The sequence below is a fragment of the Bolinopsis microptera genome, chromosome 12, assembly GCF_026151205.1.
Source record: "Bolinopsis microptera isolate Bmic1 chromosome 12, MBARI_Bmic_1.0, whole genome shotgun sequence".
NCBI lineage: Eukaryota > Metazoa > Ctenophora > Tentaculata > Lobata > Bolinopsidae > Bolinopsis > Bolinopsis microptera.
This window is the reverse complement of record NC_087083.1, coordinates 2,735,073-2,755,381: the sequence shown is the minus strand read 5'-3', so window position 1 is coordinate 2,755,381 and position 20,309 is coordinate 2,735,073. Positions and strand designations below refer to the sequence as shown.

The 20,309-nt window shown below is 36.0% G+C and overlaps 1 protein-coding gene across 1 annotated transcript; it reads right to left on the bottom strand.

Annotated features, from left to right (window-relative positions):
* Positions 1 to 14,371: 14,371 nt before the first annotated feature.
* On the bottom strand, positions 14,372 to 19,675 carry LOC134824221 (uncharacterized). The gene is made up of 9 exons (XM_063835998.1): positions 19,526 to 19,675; positions 19,011 to 19,139; positions 18,675 to 18,778; positions 17,609 to 17,732; positions 17,338 to 17,432; positions 16,981 to 17,150; positions 16,749 to 16,863; positions 16,477 to 16,554; positions 14,372 to 15,314 (listed from the first exon to the last, which is right to left on the bottom strand). Exons 1-9 carry the CDS (start codon positions 19,669 to 19,671, stop codon positions 15,199 to 15,201), a joined length of 1,077 nt encoding a protein of 358 aa, XP_063692068.1. The 5' UTR covers positions 19,672 to 19,675; the 3' UTR covers positions 14,372 to 15,198.
* Between the last annotated feature and the right edge of the window lie 634 nt (positions 19,676 to 20,309).

Here is a 20,309-nt window from a genome sequence, read left to right as displayed (position 1 = left end):
ATCAGTTAAAATCACATAATAATGGAGCACTGAAGGACTTGACTACGATTATCAGAATAGTGAAGGTTGACTAATATGCTTATACTATAATGCAGTACTAATAGTACTGATAGTACAGTACTAATAGTACTAATAGTACATTACTAGTAGTACAGTATAGTACACTAGTACAGTACTATTAGTACTAATAGTATTCAGCAGGTTTATGGTGTAGTTTTAGTTCAAAATACTCTAATTCAATCATAAAGATGACAATAAATATAATAAAGAATAGCTTTGTTAGTAAGTTTAAATATAATTTAAACTTACTAACAAAAAATACTATTAGCTTCCTCCCCGTGACCACGGGTTTTCTAGTAGCTATATAATTCGGCAAAACCCCAAATGCCAAAATTGCCATATCCAGCTAGGGGCTTAAAAACATTAATACATTTGAGTTGGTTCGTTATAATTTTAATGTTTTACAATTTCATAATCGATATCGTTTTGCATTTGAGGACGGTAATTATTCAAATTGATATCATTTCGTTTTGTTTGGGGAAGGGGGACACTGGCAACAGTCCACTCTACCCAATAATATTAATGGGTTTTTGGTAAAATTATTAATATGAATATGGTAAGATGGTATATACCGTAATATCTCTTTACAGCAGCAGGAGGTGGAGACTTAGGAATGCGTTGTAAAAGCCGCCGTTCAAGTCCATTTTTGTTGCGTATAATAAAACCTTTACCTGGATCTGAAAAATAAATATGATTTTAAAATTAGTAAAGTTATAAAGGTAATAGATCTTACCTGGGGACCTCAGGCTATTATGTTCATAATAGAGATTTGGCGGAATGACAGGCTAGCTGAGCGCGGCCCAGTATTGTAGGTTTACTACCTACCAGGACGCGCGCCGAGTTGGACTCGTCGACGGTCCAACTCCAATATATGGAACAGATATTTTACGAGTATCACCGGCCGTTAAGGCCCAGTAAAAAAAATAAATCCAGAAAATTTTAATTTTGGAATAAAGTATATACGTTTGGCGTTTGCACGGCGCACGGTAACAAATGTAATTTTGATATTTTGTACCATATATCCTAGAAACCCTATCTACGAACTGAGAGTTTTATTAATATTAATTAAAGTAGTAATTTCTTCACAGCTAGTAGTAGTTTAAGTTCCCGCGCGTCAAATCATTGCACGCGTGATACATTTAAATAATTCCTGTCTGCTAATTGGTTGAAATAAACAGCGTCATTGGTCATAGAGTTTTTGAATTTTCTAAATTCAATTTTTCTGCGAAATTGTATTGGGCAGAATTTTTTATCCTCATATTATTATTGTTTCCTTATATGTTACGTTAGAGCATAGCAAGTTTATTTATTATTAAATATTTCATTACTAGGATCAGGGGTAGTAGCTGTGCTAGTAGGGGTTTTGGTTTCCAAGCATCGTCTTTCTGCATTATCATCGGACAGAGTGTACTCACCAATAGCGTAACAACTTGTCACATCCAAATGCTTTGGACTAATAACCGCCGCCATACAGCTGGAGAAATTAAACTGATTGTTAGGTTTTTGAAAGACTCAGTCTAGACCTAGTAGCTGTGGAACTACTTTTAGTGTCTAAGTCAGTGTTATAAGCACTCCTGTGGAACTACTGCATGTGAGTCTTCTACATGTAACGCTCGTTGCACGTGTGTAATATGGCTCAAAAATGGTCAAGTCAGCATTGTCAACCTGCAACAAAAAGGCAAAGCTTGGTTATAAGTGGCACTATGCCACTAATGATGAAAAAGAAGTCAAAGAGTAACAAATTATATACTTTGATGTTATAAAGTACTTAAAATTATCAAAACTTACCTCGATGTAGCGATACAGATATTCATACATGCTTTATCCGAAGAGTATTCAACTTCTTTTAAGACAGGTCCAATTGCCCTTAAGTCGGCTTTAAAGCAGCTCGGGTCAAGCCTCGCTGTAAAATGATGATAGATATAGAAGAATTAGATATCACGTTTCAGAAGGTTGAATATTTATTATGTCTTGCTAAGTTTTACTTAGGTCATTGAATGTGGCATATGATACGAAAAGACTGTGTCATCTACTATTTTGTTTATCTTGTGCAATCTATGTGGAATATCGTATTCATCATGTCATCATTAACCTGCGAAAATTGATCTATTCACTCTGACTCACCTTCAAAAGTATCTGGGCAGAGAAGAAGTATCACCAATCCTATCATCTTGTTATGTAATACTGTTGTTATCGCCGTTCTATTACACAAAACTAGATAACGGATTGATTATAAAACAAGGGTCAAAATAAAAACATGAAAATGTGTTGTTATAACCTCGTTCAACAATTTCGTATTTTTCTTGATTCATTACCACCATGCTCCCATCCCCATCAACCCCATAACGGAATAACCCTGCAACCCATCAAATAAAAAATTGACAGTATTAATTTGAACAAGCATAATCATATATTTATAAATTCAGTCAAAATTTATATAAGTATAATTATATGCTAAAAAGCGTGGGTCAGTAATGCAAGCACAAAAGACAACTTTCAAAACAAAAGTTTTATGATGGCAGCCCAAAGTCACAATAACATCATTTCCACCTAGGAATAAAATAACGAATTGTGACAAGTGTGAAAACAATCGAAAAATATTGAATGTAGATATTAAAATGTGTCTTTAAAATACAGATAACGTCCGAAAACGTCCTAAGATACTTACATATGCAACAAGACAACCGCCATCTTATAGCTTAGGACGCGAGGAAATTGAGGACTCTTACGAATAAATAATAAAACATTTTACAACAAATTACTGAACAAAAACAAATATCAAAACAACGAGAAATCATTTAAAATATCATAAAAGCACAAATGACTATAAATTAGAACAAATATCAACATAAAATTCAGCCCTCCTCTTCTTCAGGTCAGTAACCCGATGCTTCCTTGAATCCTTGCTGCACACTCTTCGTTTGATTTATCAGGATCATATCCGTACATCTTTGTGAATTTCAACTAGCCTCAGTCCCCCTTTTTTTCATCACAATCTGACGAACTGCTGTTGAGCTCGGGACATTGATCTTGACTGGTTGGATAGCCGTACCTGGCCTCTTCCACCGGACTCTTGTCGCTTCGAAATAAAGTTTCATCCCGATCTCCTCCGAAACTGCGGTTTCCAGAGCTGGAAGCTGTTCTTCCTCTTCTTCTTTTAACCCAAACACAATCAGGTTTCTGCTACTGTCCTCCTCTGCAGTCGTTTTTTACGTTTTACTATTGCAGATCATACCATAGTTGGTTCATGCGTTACTTTTTCCAGGAAGAGTGCAATTAGTTCGTGAAGATTTGTTCGTGCGTTTAACTTTAAGTGCGGTTTTTTTGGAAACAATTAAAAATCTTTTATGACTGTTAATTAATGTCAGTTATCATATTGATATAGTCACATTGTCGCAGTTGCAATAAATTCGTAGTTGCAGTAGAGACATCTTGCTTTGTCCTGTTGATTCCCTTTCCCTTTCTGAACAATGATAACAGCATTCCACTCCTTTCCTTTGGTTGCAGGCATTATAGCAGAAAGACGAGCAGGTAACGAGAGAGCAAACGCAGGAGCTCGCCAGACAGTGCGTAACAAAGAAACAGTCAAAGAGAAGTGGTCAGCTCAACACGATCCATTGTTATCGCCACGTTCAAAGTATACCTGCGCAAAGTTATTTTGCGAGATAATCTGAATTAAACAATTTTCGGCGCGCGGTGCTGAACTGACCGTACCAAGTACATTGTTTATTTCACCATGCACTGTACCTTACCCACTAGGCACTAATTGATAGCATATTATTATAATTTTGAGTTAGTGTTACTATTTTGCACAGATCCTAGTCAGGTAGCATAAACAATAAACATATGGTTACATAGAAATATACACGATTTTCAAATTCAATATTGAATTATATATTAACTGCGGCGCTCGGCCTGTCACTCCGCCATATCTGCATGCTAGGCTTATAAACAGTAAAGACTGGGGTCCCCGGGTTGTATAGAATATGATAAAATACGCCATCGCGGATTGGGAAATTGAGCGGCCATCCATGCACAAAGGAAATAGGGCCGCATTTCTTGTTTGTCACAAACTTGCACAAACTTGCACAAACTTGCACAAACTTGCACAAACTTTGTGCAAAAAGTGTGTTCGGTTTTAAAATTGCGTTTACGGTTTAGTGCGCACGACCAACTATGGATCATACCACTTCCATTGTTTTTTGTACAGCTGCACTGAAGCTGTCAATTCCTGACTCTATAACCGCTGTTTCAGTTTGCACTGTCCCCTCAACCGTAATCTTATACAAAACCAGCAGCAGTCCCTGCAGCCTGATCACTTTTGCCTTGTCTATTAGCGCTTCCGTCTTGAAGCTCTCAATTGTCTCCATCATGATGCTCATTTCATGCGTCCTAGTCTGCCGTCAAACGAAGTCTACTGCTAGCTAGGAGTCTGTTTATTTTATTACCATATTAACCATGATCTTTCATGGATAGAGAAATGTATGTCCCGGTCGTCCATATTCAGTCCTCTTCTCAAATTAATGCACCATCAAGCAACACAGCCCTCCACATCATAATCGAAATCCTGAATTTTCTCCTCGAATCGAGTCAGATTCAGTTTATTTTTCAATTACCATATATTATAGCAATTATATATACGGCGTACTTACATGACTGATGACACACAAATAAAAAAATGACTACACGGTAGCAGCGAACTGAACTAATTACTGATAAGCGAGAGCAGCAGTTTTAAGACACAACCTTAACACAATGACAAACGTTAAACCAAATGTTTAAACTTTTCAACAGAGCTGGCCGGTTCGAATTGACTGGGGCTGGTCTGGGTTGTTCCACACGGATACTTACCTCCCTAACACCTCCTTACGTGCAAGGAATAAATGCTCTTCGTTTGCAACAATTTTTGTACCTCAATTTAATTCACGATCTTTAATATAAGTATGACACGTGATATTGTTATTGGTATAGGATAATTTATAGAAATTAAAGTTGTACACTGATTCTGTATCTAAAACTTCGTCAAAAACCATCAGGCAGCTCCATATACAACCAGGTACAAAATTACAAAAAATGGAACACAGTATGAGTACGGCAAATTCTCATGCTCACTGTACTACGTTCACCTGCAAGCCCAATCACCTCTAATCATTTGTCAAAATAACCATTCCTCACACTCAAAAGGAAAGATAACCAAATGATTGGAACTTAACTTGAAAAAGCGTTCGACAAAATTCAAAAATTTCAAAATTGACCTTGCCTAGATTCTATGCAGAATTAACTACAAATTGTGTCCAATCTATTCCATGTCGCGACATATTAGCTATAGCTGGCGACCTGAACACCCTGCATCTGGGGAAAACACCTGCAACACCAACGCTTTTCACGAGTGTCCTAATCGAAAGGGACAGCATCTTCTGGACGATATAGCAGTTGACCAATAAACTAGGACCAGTGACTGAACTTTTGAGGGGGTCCCGGACCCCAACCGCCAAACAGTGCCTGCGGGGCAGCCACGCCTATATTTGGTCCAATGCCCAGCCGCCAATTTTTTTTGAGGCCTAAATCAAAAATCTGTTCAAAAATAAGGTGGAAATGCGATTTCGAGTCGATTCCAAAAATTTCATGCAAAAATTTTGAAAACTGATTGAGTTGTTACAATTTTAATGAGATCAATTCCGCGAATATCGCGAACCAAGATACGAGCAATTTAGTTATTTTTTGTGGTCTTTTTGCCTTAGTATCCACATTTGAACAGATTTTAAGCTAAAACTTACAGAGAATATGTAGTTTAGGCTTACCTTTCATATAAAGTAATATAAAGTAATATAAAGTAAGTCTCATTCAAAAATATTGATATTTAATAAATTTATGGGACGAATTCTACCAAATTTGATGCGTATGCCCAAATATGGACATATGGTTTTTGGCTCATAACTCAGTCATTTTTTGTCCGATGAAATTTCATATACGAGTTCAAGAGATCACTAGCTACATGTGGAGCACCTTAAATCTGGGTTTTAAGTATGTTCAGGGTATTTGGCTAAATTGGGCCTAATTTGGACCAAATATGGGCATGGCTGCCCTGCGGGCTCCGTTTGGCGGTTGGAGTCCGGGACCCCCTCAAAAGTTCGGTCACTGGATTATAGTTTGTTGGTTAACTAACTGCTATCTCGAAATCAAGTTTCACAAAAAATACTCAAGCTGAAAAAGCTTATTTATATTGCTATAAAATTATAGGTTTTCTAAAGCATATTAATACATTTACAATCCAGGCTTTCGGAGATGACAAATGTGGATATAACTGTAGCTATTCGATCATCAAAACGGGATAAGTTGTCAATGAATTCTCGGGGGTAGAAACGGACGGACTTTGCCGCTTCGCTTCCAAAGCGTGCGAGGGAAAAATAAAATGAAATTCACAGAAAGGAAACCAAATTGTGGGTTCTAATCTGACCCAGATTTCGAGAATAGCACGTAATTTGGTTTCCTTCCGGGATTTGATAAAACTTTGGCCATTTTAGTTTTTTGTTTTTTTTTACAAAGTACGTTATTTTCATTTGAATCCGATATAATTATAATAAAGAGAACTAAACGAAAATTACATAACTTGATTGACTGTTTTACGCGTACGTAATATAACACTCATGATGTGTGCTAAAGCTGATCTGTTGTGGGTCAATAACATGAACTGGTTAGTGGTTACACTTACACTGTTATAGACTATAGTAGATGATAGTATTGTAATCAGAAAAATAGCAATGCATAGTGTTTGTCATATTGAAATAAGCATTATAGCAAGTTATTATCTCGGCAACCTCAAAAGACAAAAAGTACAATAGAATATGATATTGTCGAGTTTTATAATATTCCTACGAGGGAGTTAATTACCGGCAAGAGATTAAATGAACACACGACTTACTTTAAGTAATTGCTACATGCTATCAAAATAATAATATAGAAAAATGTAATACTCTGTTCTTCAATAAACAATAATTATAAAGAAGTACTGACTACTGCTGCTAAAACATTAAAATTATAACGAACCATGATACTGATCAATAAAATTTCGATATTCAGACTTATCAAGTAGACAAATCGACCTTTTCATAATCCAAAATGGCGATCTGGTCCACTAGAACTCTAGAAGCCTCCAATGTTGTGTTCTCTGCGGGCGCGAAATGTTTTGACTATGGAATATTAGCCCTAATTGCTCACATCCAATCTATTTGGTCGGCGCTAGAAATATCAGAAATAACTAACGCGTATTTTGATTTAAGAAAATGCAAAAGTTTGTACTGTAGGCATGATTCGGGCGAGCGATTTAACGAGAGCCCGCTGGATAACCCATTACTTCTTCATAACTTGGAACGTATTGATCATTATCCACAGCAACATCAGACAAAGTTGGATCTGAAGACAGCGGCTCCTCTCGCACATTTATAGCTGGCTGCAGTTGTACTGGAATAACAATTGGTGGGCCCACCGGATAACCCATTAATTCTTCATAACTTGGAACGTATTGATCATTATCCACAGCAACATTAGGCAGAGTTGGATCTGAAGACAGCGGCTCCTCTCGCATATTTATAGCTGGCTGCAGTTGCACTGGAACAACAATTGGTAGGTTGGTGGGACGTACTGTGTGTTGTTCCATCACATGCCGTCTTGATACTTTTTTACAAATACACAAAACCACGGCGACTAATAATATAGCCGCTATTAGTATTACAATGCTAACGATCGTCGAAGAAGTCTGTGTCTTATCTGCAAAAGAGTAACAGTCAAATATTTAAACCGCAAAACCTTCTACAATCACCCTCAATGAATATTATATACTCATAGTCATATGAGTTGCAAATAAGCAAATATCAGTAGGCCACGACCGCTCCTGGAAATCCCTGTCTCTCCGTCCTTAACCGATGGAGTTGCACCAGGTGCGGTGGTAACAGTTGCTACACGTTGTATACCTCTTTCGTGCACGCGAAGCGTGCACTCAGGCCAGCCAGCCGCCACGCGCGATCAAAAGGGGTTGCAGCGTACGTGTCAAGGTAACAGAGCTCTAAGACTCCAGAAGTCTGTTGTCGATATCTATGATTAATATGAATATGTAGTATTTACCTTGGGAGTCTCCCCCCCATATTGATATAACTGCAGGAGCTGCAGTTGTACTCGAACAATACCAACAATAATAGGAAGTAGAAGAAGGAGAAGTAAGTTCAGCTCCATGATCACCTCCGTAAGGTAAAGTGCTAGTAAAACCTGGATCTGAAAAATAAGTATTATTTTAAAAGTAGTTGAGTTGTAAAAGTAATAAATTCAGAAAACTTTCTTTATGGGAGTCTATGGGAGTTTAACTAGTTGATCATCATTAATTTTTTTATCAAGAAACTTATTTTACTTCGGTCCTTTCCAACAGCCACATTGTTACACAAGTGCAACCAGCATTCTTATGTATTTCTCTAGAACATTGACTACGTCGTATTCTGAGCCGAGTTTTTGACGTACGCGTATTTAACAACGATGTTTTATAGTGCCGAAACCTTTTTGGCTGGGTCGAATGTTTTTATTGCCTTTCAACCAGTATGACGAAATACAAGTGGTGCCAAAGCTTTTTCACAAAAGAGTTAGAGCAGAGTAAGTTTATCAAATATTTCATTACTAGGATCAGGAGTATAAGAAGGATCGAAGCATAGTCTCTCAGCACTGTACCAACTGGAAGAGGAACTAGCGTAATCTATATTTACGTCGATCAAATCGTACTCTCCAATAGCGTAACAACTTGTCACAGCCCAATACTTTGGATCAGTAACCGCCGCCATACAGCTGGAGAAATTAATACTTATTGTTAGGTTTTTGAAAGACTACTGTCAGTTTCATGAGCATGTGAGTCTTTGGCAAAAATTGGTAAGTGGCACTAATGATGAAAAAGAAGTCATACGTACTTTGTTTTTATAATATAAGAATATATGTAAGAATATATGTAAAATTATCAAAACATACTCCGGTGTAGCGATGCATCGCATGCAGGTATTCAAACATGCCTCATCTGAAGAGTATCCAACTCCTTTTAAAACAGGTCCAATTGCTCTTTTGTCGGCTCTGAAGCAGCTCACGTCAAGCGTCGCTGTGAAAGTTTATATGGCGATAAGTATAGAAGAACTATATTTCACTTGCTACACGTTGTATACCAGCTCTCGTCATGCACGCCGGCCGCGCTCGATCAAAAGGGGTTGCAGCGTGTGTCAAGATTTTACGTTTTACTGATTTAGAAGGTTGAATATTTAGAACGTCATGCTGAGTTTTCCTCATGTCATTGAATGTGGCATATGATAAAACTATGTCATCTATTATTTTGTTTATATATATTATCTATTATAAACATGAGTATCGCGGTCATTTTAAGTCAAAATTTGAGTTTACATCTGACTTCTGAGCTTAAAATTAGTTTTTTGCAGACATCTCTGATCTCGGAAAAGAAAAATGTTAGACCATACATTGATTAATAAATTATATATAAATATGGGCATTGCTGTAATCATCAGCTAAAAATTAAGTCTCTATATGACCTTCAGGAGCCAAAATATGAAAATCCTGTAATACGCCAGTAATTTAGGAAATATGCCCTGTAGTGTTGTCTTTAACAAAACAAATTGTGCACATAAACGATTTTGGTTAAGAATGGCCTAACAAACAACCCTGTGTTGTCAGAAATCGTGTACATCAAAGTGCACACTCAACTACCTCCTGCTACTATAAGGGTAGTGGGAGTAGTTAATAATTATTCATTGAAAGTACAGTGCTGGCAAGCACGACGGACGACCGTCAGCCATAATTATATTATGTAGTTATACTCCTTTTACTATTATATACCCACGAACTTGACTATTTTTCGTTCACTTAGACTCATCAGGTACGTCATTCAGCGGGTTTTTGGTGTAGTTTTAGTTCAAAATTTAAATACTCTAATTCAATGTTTAAAATGACAATAAGAAAGAATAGCTATATAATTCGGCAAAACCCCAAAATCGCCATATCCAAGTGCTTTAAAAACATTAATAAATTTAAGTTGGTTCGATGTAATTTAATGTTTTATAATTTCATTATTGGTATCATTTTGCATTTGAGAACGACTATTCAAATTGGTATCATTTTGTTTTGTTTGGGGGAGGGATACACTGGCAACGGTCAACTTTACGGTAAAGTTTACCCAATAATGGGTTTTTGGTAAAATTATTAATATGAATTTGGTATTATAAACCTATATTATCGTGAACTCTCTTTACAGCAGCAGGAGGTGGAGACTTAGGGATGTGTTCTGAAAGCCGCCGTTCAAGTCCATTTTTGTTGCGTAAATTAATAAAACTTGGATCTGAAAAATAAATATGATTTTAAAAGTAGTTAAGTTATAGAGATCAAGAATCAATAGTTCCCACAGTCAGACAACGAATGAGTTTAAATATTCCAACAAAATCTTTATTACATCATTGGTAAAACATTTTCGGACATCTTCAGTACCTAATAAAGATAAGGGTTAATACTCCAATTATATCAGAAAATTTTAATTATATATTTAGTTAAGTTATAAAAGTAATAAATCCAGAAAACTTTAATTTTGCAATTAAGAAAAACGTGTGCACGCAGCACGGCACACGGTAACAAAAGTAATTTTGATATCTTGTACCATATATCCTAGAAACCTTAGGGACTGAGAGTTTTATCAATTTTAGTGGTATACTTTCTTCGCAGCGAGTCAAAGTCCTCGCGCGCCAAAATTGATTCATTGCACGCGTGATACATTTCATACATATAAAAAATTCTTGTCCGCTAATTGGCTGAAATAAACAGCGTCATAGAGTCTTGCAGTTTTCCAAAGTTAAATTTCTGCGAAATTATATTGGGCAGAAATTTTGTATCTTTATATTGTTTCCTAAATTAATGTTATAGAGCAGAACAAGTTTATTAAATATTTCATTACCAGGATCAGGGGTATTAGCTGCATTAGTAATGGTTTTGGTTTCCAAGCATTGTTTCACAGCAGTGTACCAACCATAGGCATTATCATCAGACAGAGTGTATTCACCAATAGCGTAACAACTTGTCACATCCAAAAGCTTTGGACTAATAACCGCCACCATACAGCTGGAGAAATTAAACTGATTGTTAGGTTTTTGAAAGAGTCAGCTGTGGAACTACTCATAGTAAAACAACATTTTTATAAGCATTCCTGTGGAACTACTGCATGTGAGTCTTCTATATGTAACGCTCGTTGCACATGTGAAATATGGTTCAAAATTGTTCAAGTCACCATTGTCTGCAACAAAAAGGCAAAGCTTGGTTAGTGGTACTATGCCACTAATGATGAAAAAGAAGTCAAAGAGTAACAAATTATATATACTTTAATGATATAAAATACTTAAAATTATCAAAACTTACTTCGTTGCAGCGATACAAATATTCATACATGCTTTGTCTGAAGAGTATTCAACTTCTTTTAAGACAGGTCCAATTGCCCTCAAGTCGGCTTTGAAGCAGCTCGGGTCAAGCCTCGCTGTAAAATGATGATAGATAGAAGAACTAGATTTCACGTTTTACAATGTTGAATGTTTATTATGTCATGCTAAGTTTTACTTAGGTCATTAAATGTGGCATATGATACAAAAAGACTGTGTCATCTACTATTTTGTTTATCTTGTGCAATCTATGTGGAATAATTTATTCATCATGTCATCATTAACCTGCGAAAAGTGATCGATTCACTTTGACTCACCTTCAAAAGTATTTGGGCAGAGAAGAAGTATCGCCAATCCTATCATCTTGTTATGTAATATATTGTTGTTATCGCCGTTCCATTTACACAAAACTAGATAACAGATTGATTATAAAACAAGGGTCAAAATCAAAACATAAAAATGTGTTGTTATCACCTGATCGTTCAACAATTTCGTATTTTTCTTATTCATCACCACCATGCTCCCAACCCCATAACGGAATAACCGTGTAACCCATCAAATAAAAAATGTACAACAAATATGTAACGGATAAATAATAAAACATTGTACAAAAAATTACTGTACACCAAAAAATATCAAAACAACGAGAAATCATCTAAAATATGATAAAAGCACAAATGATAATAAATTAAAACAAATATCAACATAATATTACATAATAACAAAATAACAACAAAATAACAACAAAAAATACGATATTTCAAGAAATGAATCAAAATCGTAAAATATCAAATTTGCTCCTTCACCAAAATAAATTTTCAAACATTGTAATTTACAGAAAAATGCGATTAAATGAAAATAGAAGGTGTTAAAACCTCGTAAAACTTATAAGTACACGGATGTTTAGCTTTTATAAATTTTTAAACGTATATACGCAACAAATCAATATTCAAATCCCGATACAATAATTTACTCTTAAGAGATTTTACATCTCTAATAAATCTTTCTAATTTTGTATTTGTATTACTAGTCTAAATGATTGCGAAAAACGTAGTCTAAATGATTGCAATCTTCTACTTCTAGTTCTATCAGGGGATTTCAAATTAGGCATGCTAATATCTTTAAACTGAAAGTTATAAGCATGCCATATTGTCTAATTTGTACTGAATTCATTATTTTCAATAAAAATATCCGAATCCAAAAATGCTTATTACTTTCATTCATTTTTCCTAAATATTGAACTACTTGGATATATTGATTAGTGTCATAGAGACAAGAATTACGTCATGGTATCTCCTTATCACGGCTATACTCGCATCTTGTTCAGTCCTCTTCTTCTTCAGGTCAGCGACCCGATGTTTCCTTGCTGAACGCTCTTCATTTGGTTTATCAGGATGAATCCGTACATCTTTGTGGGTGAGGACACCTTATATTATAGTGAAAGCTGGGATGTCAAATAGAGGGATAAACACTTTGTCCCCGGAATTCGATAAGAAAGGTATGATCAATTGACAAAATACTAATAGTCGCCCCATTTGTGCGGTACTATTATACTGTAATGTCTGCCCCTGAAAAACCCATGTTGACTATTAATCGAAAAACTATAAGGTTTATTTCTAAACGTAAATTTACAAAATTTGACCTTCACTTTTACCTCTAAATCTCCAAATACACATAATAACTACCACTACTACTACTATGTCGGAACTAAGTCCGATCTACGCCAGATAACCCCTCCATATATCCCTGTCCCGCATCAGGGTTCACAGTTCCTCTTTAGAGTTTGTCCCAACTTCCTCCAGTAACATAGACAAGTAGCTTTGTTTTGGTCGGCCTTGCTCATTGCTGTGCTCTACCATGCATAGGTTCCCATAAGACTAAATCACTGGTAAGTAGCTCAGGATGTCTGATGCAGTGTCCCGCCAATACACATAAAACTCCAGCCTATTTGATTTGTATCATTAGTTCTGGAATCTGGACCTGGCAAAACCTTTTAGACCACATAACTACAAATACAAAATGACTAGCATAAAACACAGTGCCTGGTTTCCAAGTAAATAATAGTGGTCCATTTCCTATATCCATAATCTCTGCAGCGCTCACGCGTGACCAATTTCCATGGTAACGTGTTGAGTATCCATGGTCACGTGTTAAGTATCCGCTAATATGAATCAAGAGTTAAACCCGGAAAAGAAGGTCAGTGCTGGAAAAACAAAAACTAAAAGAAGATCTCAGAACTCTCGGTACTGCCACTGGCTTACTGAGCACTTGGATATAAGTGTATTTAATTTCAGTAATAAGGTAATACTACAACGTGTGCATAGCTTACTTTCTATCATTAATTTGTTGGCTTGAAACCTTTCCAACTGAACGAGCCTGCGCGTTAACATTCTTAATATCAGTCACAACACAGCCTACGTGTAATTCTGTTAATAGATTGTATAATGTATATATGTTTTTTTATTTTTAGAGATAACTGTCCTCCCATGTGCAAATTAAAGAATTAAGTAAAGACTAAGAAGTTGCATAGCAACGGAGTTGGAATTGCGCACGTGCGCACGTGCACCACACTTCTTGCCAACCCATCGTCTTTTAGTATGCAAAAGTTTTGCAAATTACTGTGGCTTGGTGTAATTAAAATGTCCATTCTGGCATTATATAAGAGTATTAATTAGGTTTGGGATAAAATAATTAAGCGCGATGTTTATGTTTATTAACTGCCGGATAACCTAGTTTATCCACATTTCTTCTAGTTCGGTTGGTTTTAATGATTTTCTCGTAATTAATTCGCTAATTACACTATTGTTTTTGATAGCACTAAGTATAAATAATGACAGAGAATTCAGAAAAAATTTTTTTAAAACAAGATATGCAGTAACTACAATAACAATGATTACACCTATAAAAGCGTAAAATATTAACTTATTAATAAAAAAGAAAAGAAAGTCCCTGGGTAAAGAAAAAAGTAAAAGTCTCAATATAGTAATATGACAGACAATATAAATATTACTTATAGATGTGGATTCTGGTGGGGAGGTATATTTTGTTGACAGCAACTACCTTATGATAGGACGTTATTTGAAGACAATTAAAACCCCGGCCAGACCTAACAAAGCTCATCTAACCGCCAGAATCCGTATCTATTTACCTGCGGGGACCTCAGCTGCTTAAGTGTTATAAACGATCCAAGATATGGCGGAGTGACAGGCAGAGTACCGCCTAGTGACAGGCAGAGTACCGCCTAGTGACAGGCAGAGTACCGCCTAGTGACAGGCAGAGTGCCGCCTAGTGACAGACAGAGTACCGCCTAGTGACAGGCAGAGTGCCGCCTAGTGACAGGCAGAGTACCGCCTAGTGACAGGCAGAGTACCGCCTAGTGACAGGCAGAGTACCGCCTAGTGACAGGCAGAGTACCGCCTAGTGACAGGCAGAGTACCGCCTAGTGACAGGCAGAGTACCGCCTAGTGACAGGCAGAGTACCGCCTAGTGACAGGCAGAGTGCCGCCTAGTGACAGACAGAACGCCGTCAAGTAACTACTTATAAGTTTAACCAAAAGCGCTAAACTGTCTTGGCATCTAATACTCTAATAGTAAAGTAGTAATATATATAAAACACACAATAACAAATGATTTACAGCTCCTGTTTGAGCTCCTTCAACTGTTCCTTTTTCAGCTTCTTCTCCTTTTACAGCTCCTCTTTCATTTCTTCATGCTGAAATGCGTGATCAAGAGGAGCAGGTTTGTTCTCGTAGCTACTCTTCAGGTAGGTCAGCACACTGTGCAGGTCCTTCTCAGAGTGCCCTGGGAACAGTTTGGTAATTCATGCGTCTTGCATTAATTATTAATAAATTAATTAAGTTATTAATTAATTAATTGCGTCTTGAACAAAAAGGAAAACTGAATTTATAAGTTGAAGTCTTTTCAAAAAGCATGTAGTTTGAGCAAAATTAAGTAAAACTATAAGTTTGATTTCTTGATCTTGTCAAAATCATATAATGGGCAAACTTAATCTAAGCAACCACATATCAGCCGCATGGAATTGACATTAAGTTTAATATTTCTTCTTGTAGCATGCAAGGCGGGTTTAGTTAGGGCCTTTCGTGATAATATGATGCATCAAGTTAGTTCCACCAGGATCTGGCAATACGTATCATTTTGTGGCCTGTATGTATCGTAATTTTGCACAACTACGTACCGAATAAATATAAGTGCTAGGCCTGTGAAAATGTTCAGTTGTTCAGACACTGATTGGCTTGATAAGGTGTCGTACGTCATCTCGAGATCAGATAACAGCATGCAAGGCGGGTGATCAAATAACACTTGCAGTTTCTGGTTAACAAACTGCATTATTTGTTCACTTGAAAATTGCAGAATAGTTTTATATCGATCTTGTAATATGCGAGGAACAGACAAGAAGAAAGTTTAAGGCCTTGATTTGACGTTTAATGATTGACTAGCCAAAACCATTTAGCCACGGAGGAAGCACCTAATTTCATTCGCAAATCTGTCGAAGTAATTATAATTAATTAATTAATTATAATTAATCATTATAATGTGCTCCAGCTGTAGGAGTCGAATTAATCATGTGCTAATTAATGTGCTAATTAATGTGCTAATTAATGTGCTAATTAATGTACTAATTAATGCGCTAATTAATGTGCTAATTAATGTGCTAATTAATGTGCTAATTAATGTACTAATTAATGTGCTAATTAATGTGCTAATTAATATGCTCCAGCTGTAGGAGTTGATACAGGCTGTGTAGACAATGTACAGAGAATTTGAATTTTGCAGGTGCAGTCTAGTTGCATATTGTGTTGAGGTTTTTGTAGTGATTAATTTGAACTGGTACGCACGGAGGAATTAATATTTTAGGGTCTGAGTTTTACAAGATTCAAGATCCATTATGTATTCAATTTTGAATATTGTTTTATAATAATTTCGATTAAAAAAGCTTAGTTACCGGTAAGTTTGAGTTCGTCTCCAGATGGATTTCTCAGCTTGGTTGTGATGGTGAACTCAACCTTGTCGTGATAGTTACCTGCGATGTTTTGTGTTTACCCAGGTGTATCATAGAGACAATTAATTTTACTTGCCAATTTGAAGACTGTAAAATAACTGAGGTAAAATTTAAAAACAGTTTTATAATTCTAAAACATGGTCTTCAACAAATTTTAGTGTTTTAGTGTACCCTGAAATACCCTAAAATACTTAAAATAATGTCATGAATCATACCCTGAGCAAGGACAAGCAGGTAGACAGGTCCGTACTCTTCTTTAGGGATGGTTGGAATAACTGCGTTCACTTTCGCTCCGGACGAGTCGTAGAACTTCGTACCACGGTTTGTGACCTGAAATTGGTCACCTTCAGTCTGCATTTCAAACAATGCTCTGAACATATTATCAAGTATCCAGTTAATAGTCTCCTCAATAAATCCAAAAATTAAATCAAGCCAGTCACTCCTCACCACAGCTCTGTAGCAGATACCATTGTTCATCATGGTGTCAGTGCAGAGGAAGGATGCAACACCACCTGGAGCCTCGTGTACTGTTTCAGGGACCAGGGTGGTCAGGGACAGGGATCTCTGGTCGTAGGTGTCCTCGAAACAGAAGGGGATCTTGTACTGACCGGTGTCTCCTGGTGATCAGGTTTTAAAGTTGGGAGTTATAGTAGACTAAAGAGTAAAGGTTAATTTGGACCTTTACAAATACCCACTCTTTTTAAGCTTTTGAGTTTACTTCTATAAACACAGTGTACAATTATAAAATTTCGTTGCAACAAATGCAGCGACCCTAGTATTATTCTATATAAGGAGTTAGCTAACCTGAGGTAAGTTGGGCGGTGAGGGGGATGGCAACCTGTTCCAGGGTCTGAATACCACACCCTCTAGTAGCAGCGCTCGCCGAGACTGTCTCCGCACTGAAAGGGAATCATTTATACAATTGCCAAGAAGAGCAGTTCATATCAATAAAATGAACAAAACATCTTGATCAGCTTTTGAAATCAAAGTTTGATCAAAGTTTGCAAAACGTCCTCAAAACTGGTTGAAAATAGACTAATCATGGTAATGAGTCTTGTATTTAATCAGTAATTACCTGTCCATGCCGTCGGGGATCATGAGATCATCACTAGGCTCGTTGGCTGCCAGCTCCAAACCGTATTGGAAGGTCGGGGTACCGTGGCTTGCTGTAATCTGTATGTAGATATCGTCCGAACCCCCTGTCATTTTTATTGTAATAATATAATTTTATTGTAATATGATGGTATTATGATTATTTGATTGTACAATCCTGTCCAGTATAACTGGGGTGCTTCAAACTAGTAATTTCCACATTGTCAAAAACTAAAATCTTTAAATTCAACTATGATCTGTTACCGAATTGTTAATGGTATTATGATATAAATATAAAATGACATGTTTATCTCAAAATCAAAAGCGGGCTTGTCGATTACAAAAAAGTGTCTGCTCAGTATAAAGAAATTTGATACGGATAATTGTGTACTGGGCAAAATAATTTGTTATAAACAGTAAACAATGACCATATAAATCTGTTAAAAATCTTATAAACTAGTTTACGTTTTGTCTTTAATCCTTGATATTAACTTAAAATGTTACTTTTTTGATGTGTCGTAATTATGTACTTGAATTGACAATAAATCAACAGTGAAAACACTTGCCATTAAAATAAACGTAATTTGAGCATCATATTATTAAATGATGTAGCAGAATTTTAACTGGGCCGAACCAAATAAATCTACTTTAACGGGGTATAAAGCTAAGGGATAATTGTTAAATGCATTCAGAATAATATTCTTAGTTCCGTTTCGTTACGTTACTCAGACTTCAATTCAATCTTAATTGATCATCATGGTGAGTTTATGATTTTGTATTAATGCTTTTCAAACAAAGTTACAACGAATTCTTCATGAAGTGCATCCTAGGTTTGGACAGGATCTGCCCGTGCCCGTTTAAAATATTTCCATCACGTTACATTACATAATTCTCAATAAATATAATAGATTTGTGGTGTTGTAATTATTTTAAAATATGTAATATGTTTCAAAGTTAAATGTATCGCTCCCCGATCTAGCGTGGTGGTTCCCGCCAAACTGTTACAGTTTAGTTAATAGTAATATATCACATGTTACAGGTTGGCTTACACGTTGCGCTGTCGTAAGTAAACGGAGAAGTAGCAGGTTTCGGGTCATAACCGGCTTTTTTAGCTTCCTGTGCGTTATCTCGGACAATCGTTGTAAAGCTCGGCCTGAGAAAGAAGCATGTTGCTATTATAGTTTATCAATCAGTATCAAGTTTCATCCTTACGGAATATCATACTTGAATATGAACAGCATAAACTTGATCAATATACACAGGGATTTACTTGCATACTACTCAAATGATGAGTAGAACGCTAGAAGAATGCAGGTATACCACGTATGCCAGATGTATGAATGATACATCTCCGCAAGCAATCCGCACATAACTTTAGAACTCACCCATTGGAGACTTGGATGTGGAGCCAGTTAGCATCTCCTATCTCGGCAGAATCCCAAGGTTCGTTCATCATGTATACCTTCGCTTTGAAGGACCAGCCGTTCAGCAGACCTCCTTTGCAGAGTGGAGCCCTGTAAACAAGTAAAATTATAAGTAAAATTATAAGTAAAATTATAAGTAAAATTATAAGTAAAATTATAAGTAAAATTATAAGTAAAATTATAAGTAAAATTACAAGTAAAATTATAAGTAAAATTATAAGTAAAATTATAAGTAAAATTATAAATAAAATTATAAGTTAGATAAATATAAGCTAAGTGATAAGCTAAGTACAGTAATAAGTTATGAGTTAGTGCTAAGTTAGTAAGTTAAGTTTTGTAAAAGTGGTATTTGTTAGTTTCACAGCACCTGCATGTTATGGCTCACTGAAAAAATGTTGACGGTAAAAGTAAAGAAAGAGATGAATGTTAAATGTTTTGCTATATAATTAAATAATTGGATAATATTAATATGCTACCTGAAAATCTGGGTTTCTCCCTCCTTTATGTCCAGGGCGTGGTCGGGAGCGTAGTTGATTTGCATAGTTTGGAAATCTACAGGTTTTTTAGCGTAGGCGGGCGACAGAATGACTGCCGATATGGCAGCAAAAATGAAAAGTAGCATTATGTGATCTATAGGGAATTTAATTGTGTTATTAGTGCTTTTCAAGTTAGATTCAGCCTTTTTTATATGTAGTTTAGACTAACCATTCCCATGATCCATCCCATTATAAATTCAATAAATACATTCAATCTTAGTTGTTAAACAGATTATAGTTAGTATGTTATAGTTACATGGCTGTTACAGTGACATGGCTGGACGAATGACAATATTAGTTATATACATATAACAATAAAATACGGTAACATTTAAATTACTTTAAAATGAAAAACATTGAAAAGAAAAGCTTCTTCGAGTAAAATGTATTAACTTGCAGATTCTGCAAATCAAGAAATACATCTAAAACGGATGTTGCTGTCATTTTTATAGGCTAAAGCACTCTCATTACTTAATAAACTATTAATAACCCTAGGGGTCAACCATTACCTTGAAAAAAGGACAAAATTTGGATTTAAGTAGTTGGATTTGTGAGAGGCACTAATGAGCTGGGAAATAGTGAATACCTCTCAAAAATGATCTGCTGCAAATGTCATATCTTCAGACAAAATATGGTATTTCTTTCTGTGGAAGTTGAAGTGGCAATTATTTGACAATTCTGAGAGTTCTTGCGAAGTCTCTCCCTATACTACTCAAATTAAAGT

Bases quoted from the DNA above. Each gene is read 5' to 3' on its own strand.
- LOC134824221 (XM_063835998.1), bottom strand. From the start codon at position 19,671: ATGCTACTTTTCATTTTTGCTGCCATATCGGCAGTCATTCTGTCGCCC. The intron at 19,140-19,525 runs GTAGCATATTAA...ACTTGTTTACAG, and splicing joins GGAGAAACCCAGATTTTCAG to GGCTCCACTCTGCAAAGGAG. The intron at 17,733-18,674 runs GTAAGCCAACCT...TAAAAATGACAG, and splicing joins TACTTACGACAGCGCAACGT to GGGGTTCGGACGATATCTAC.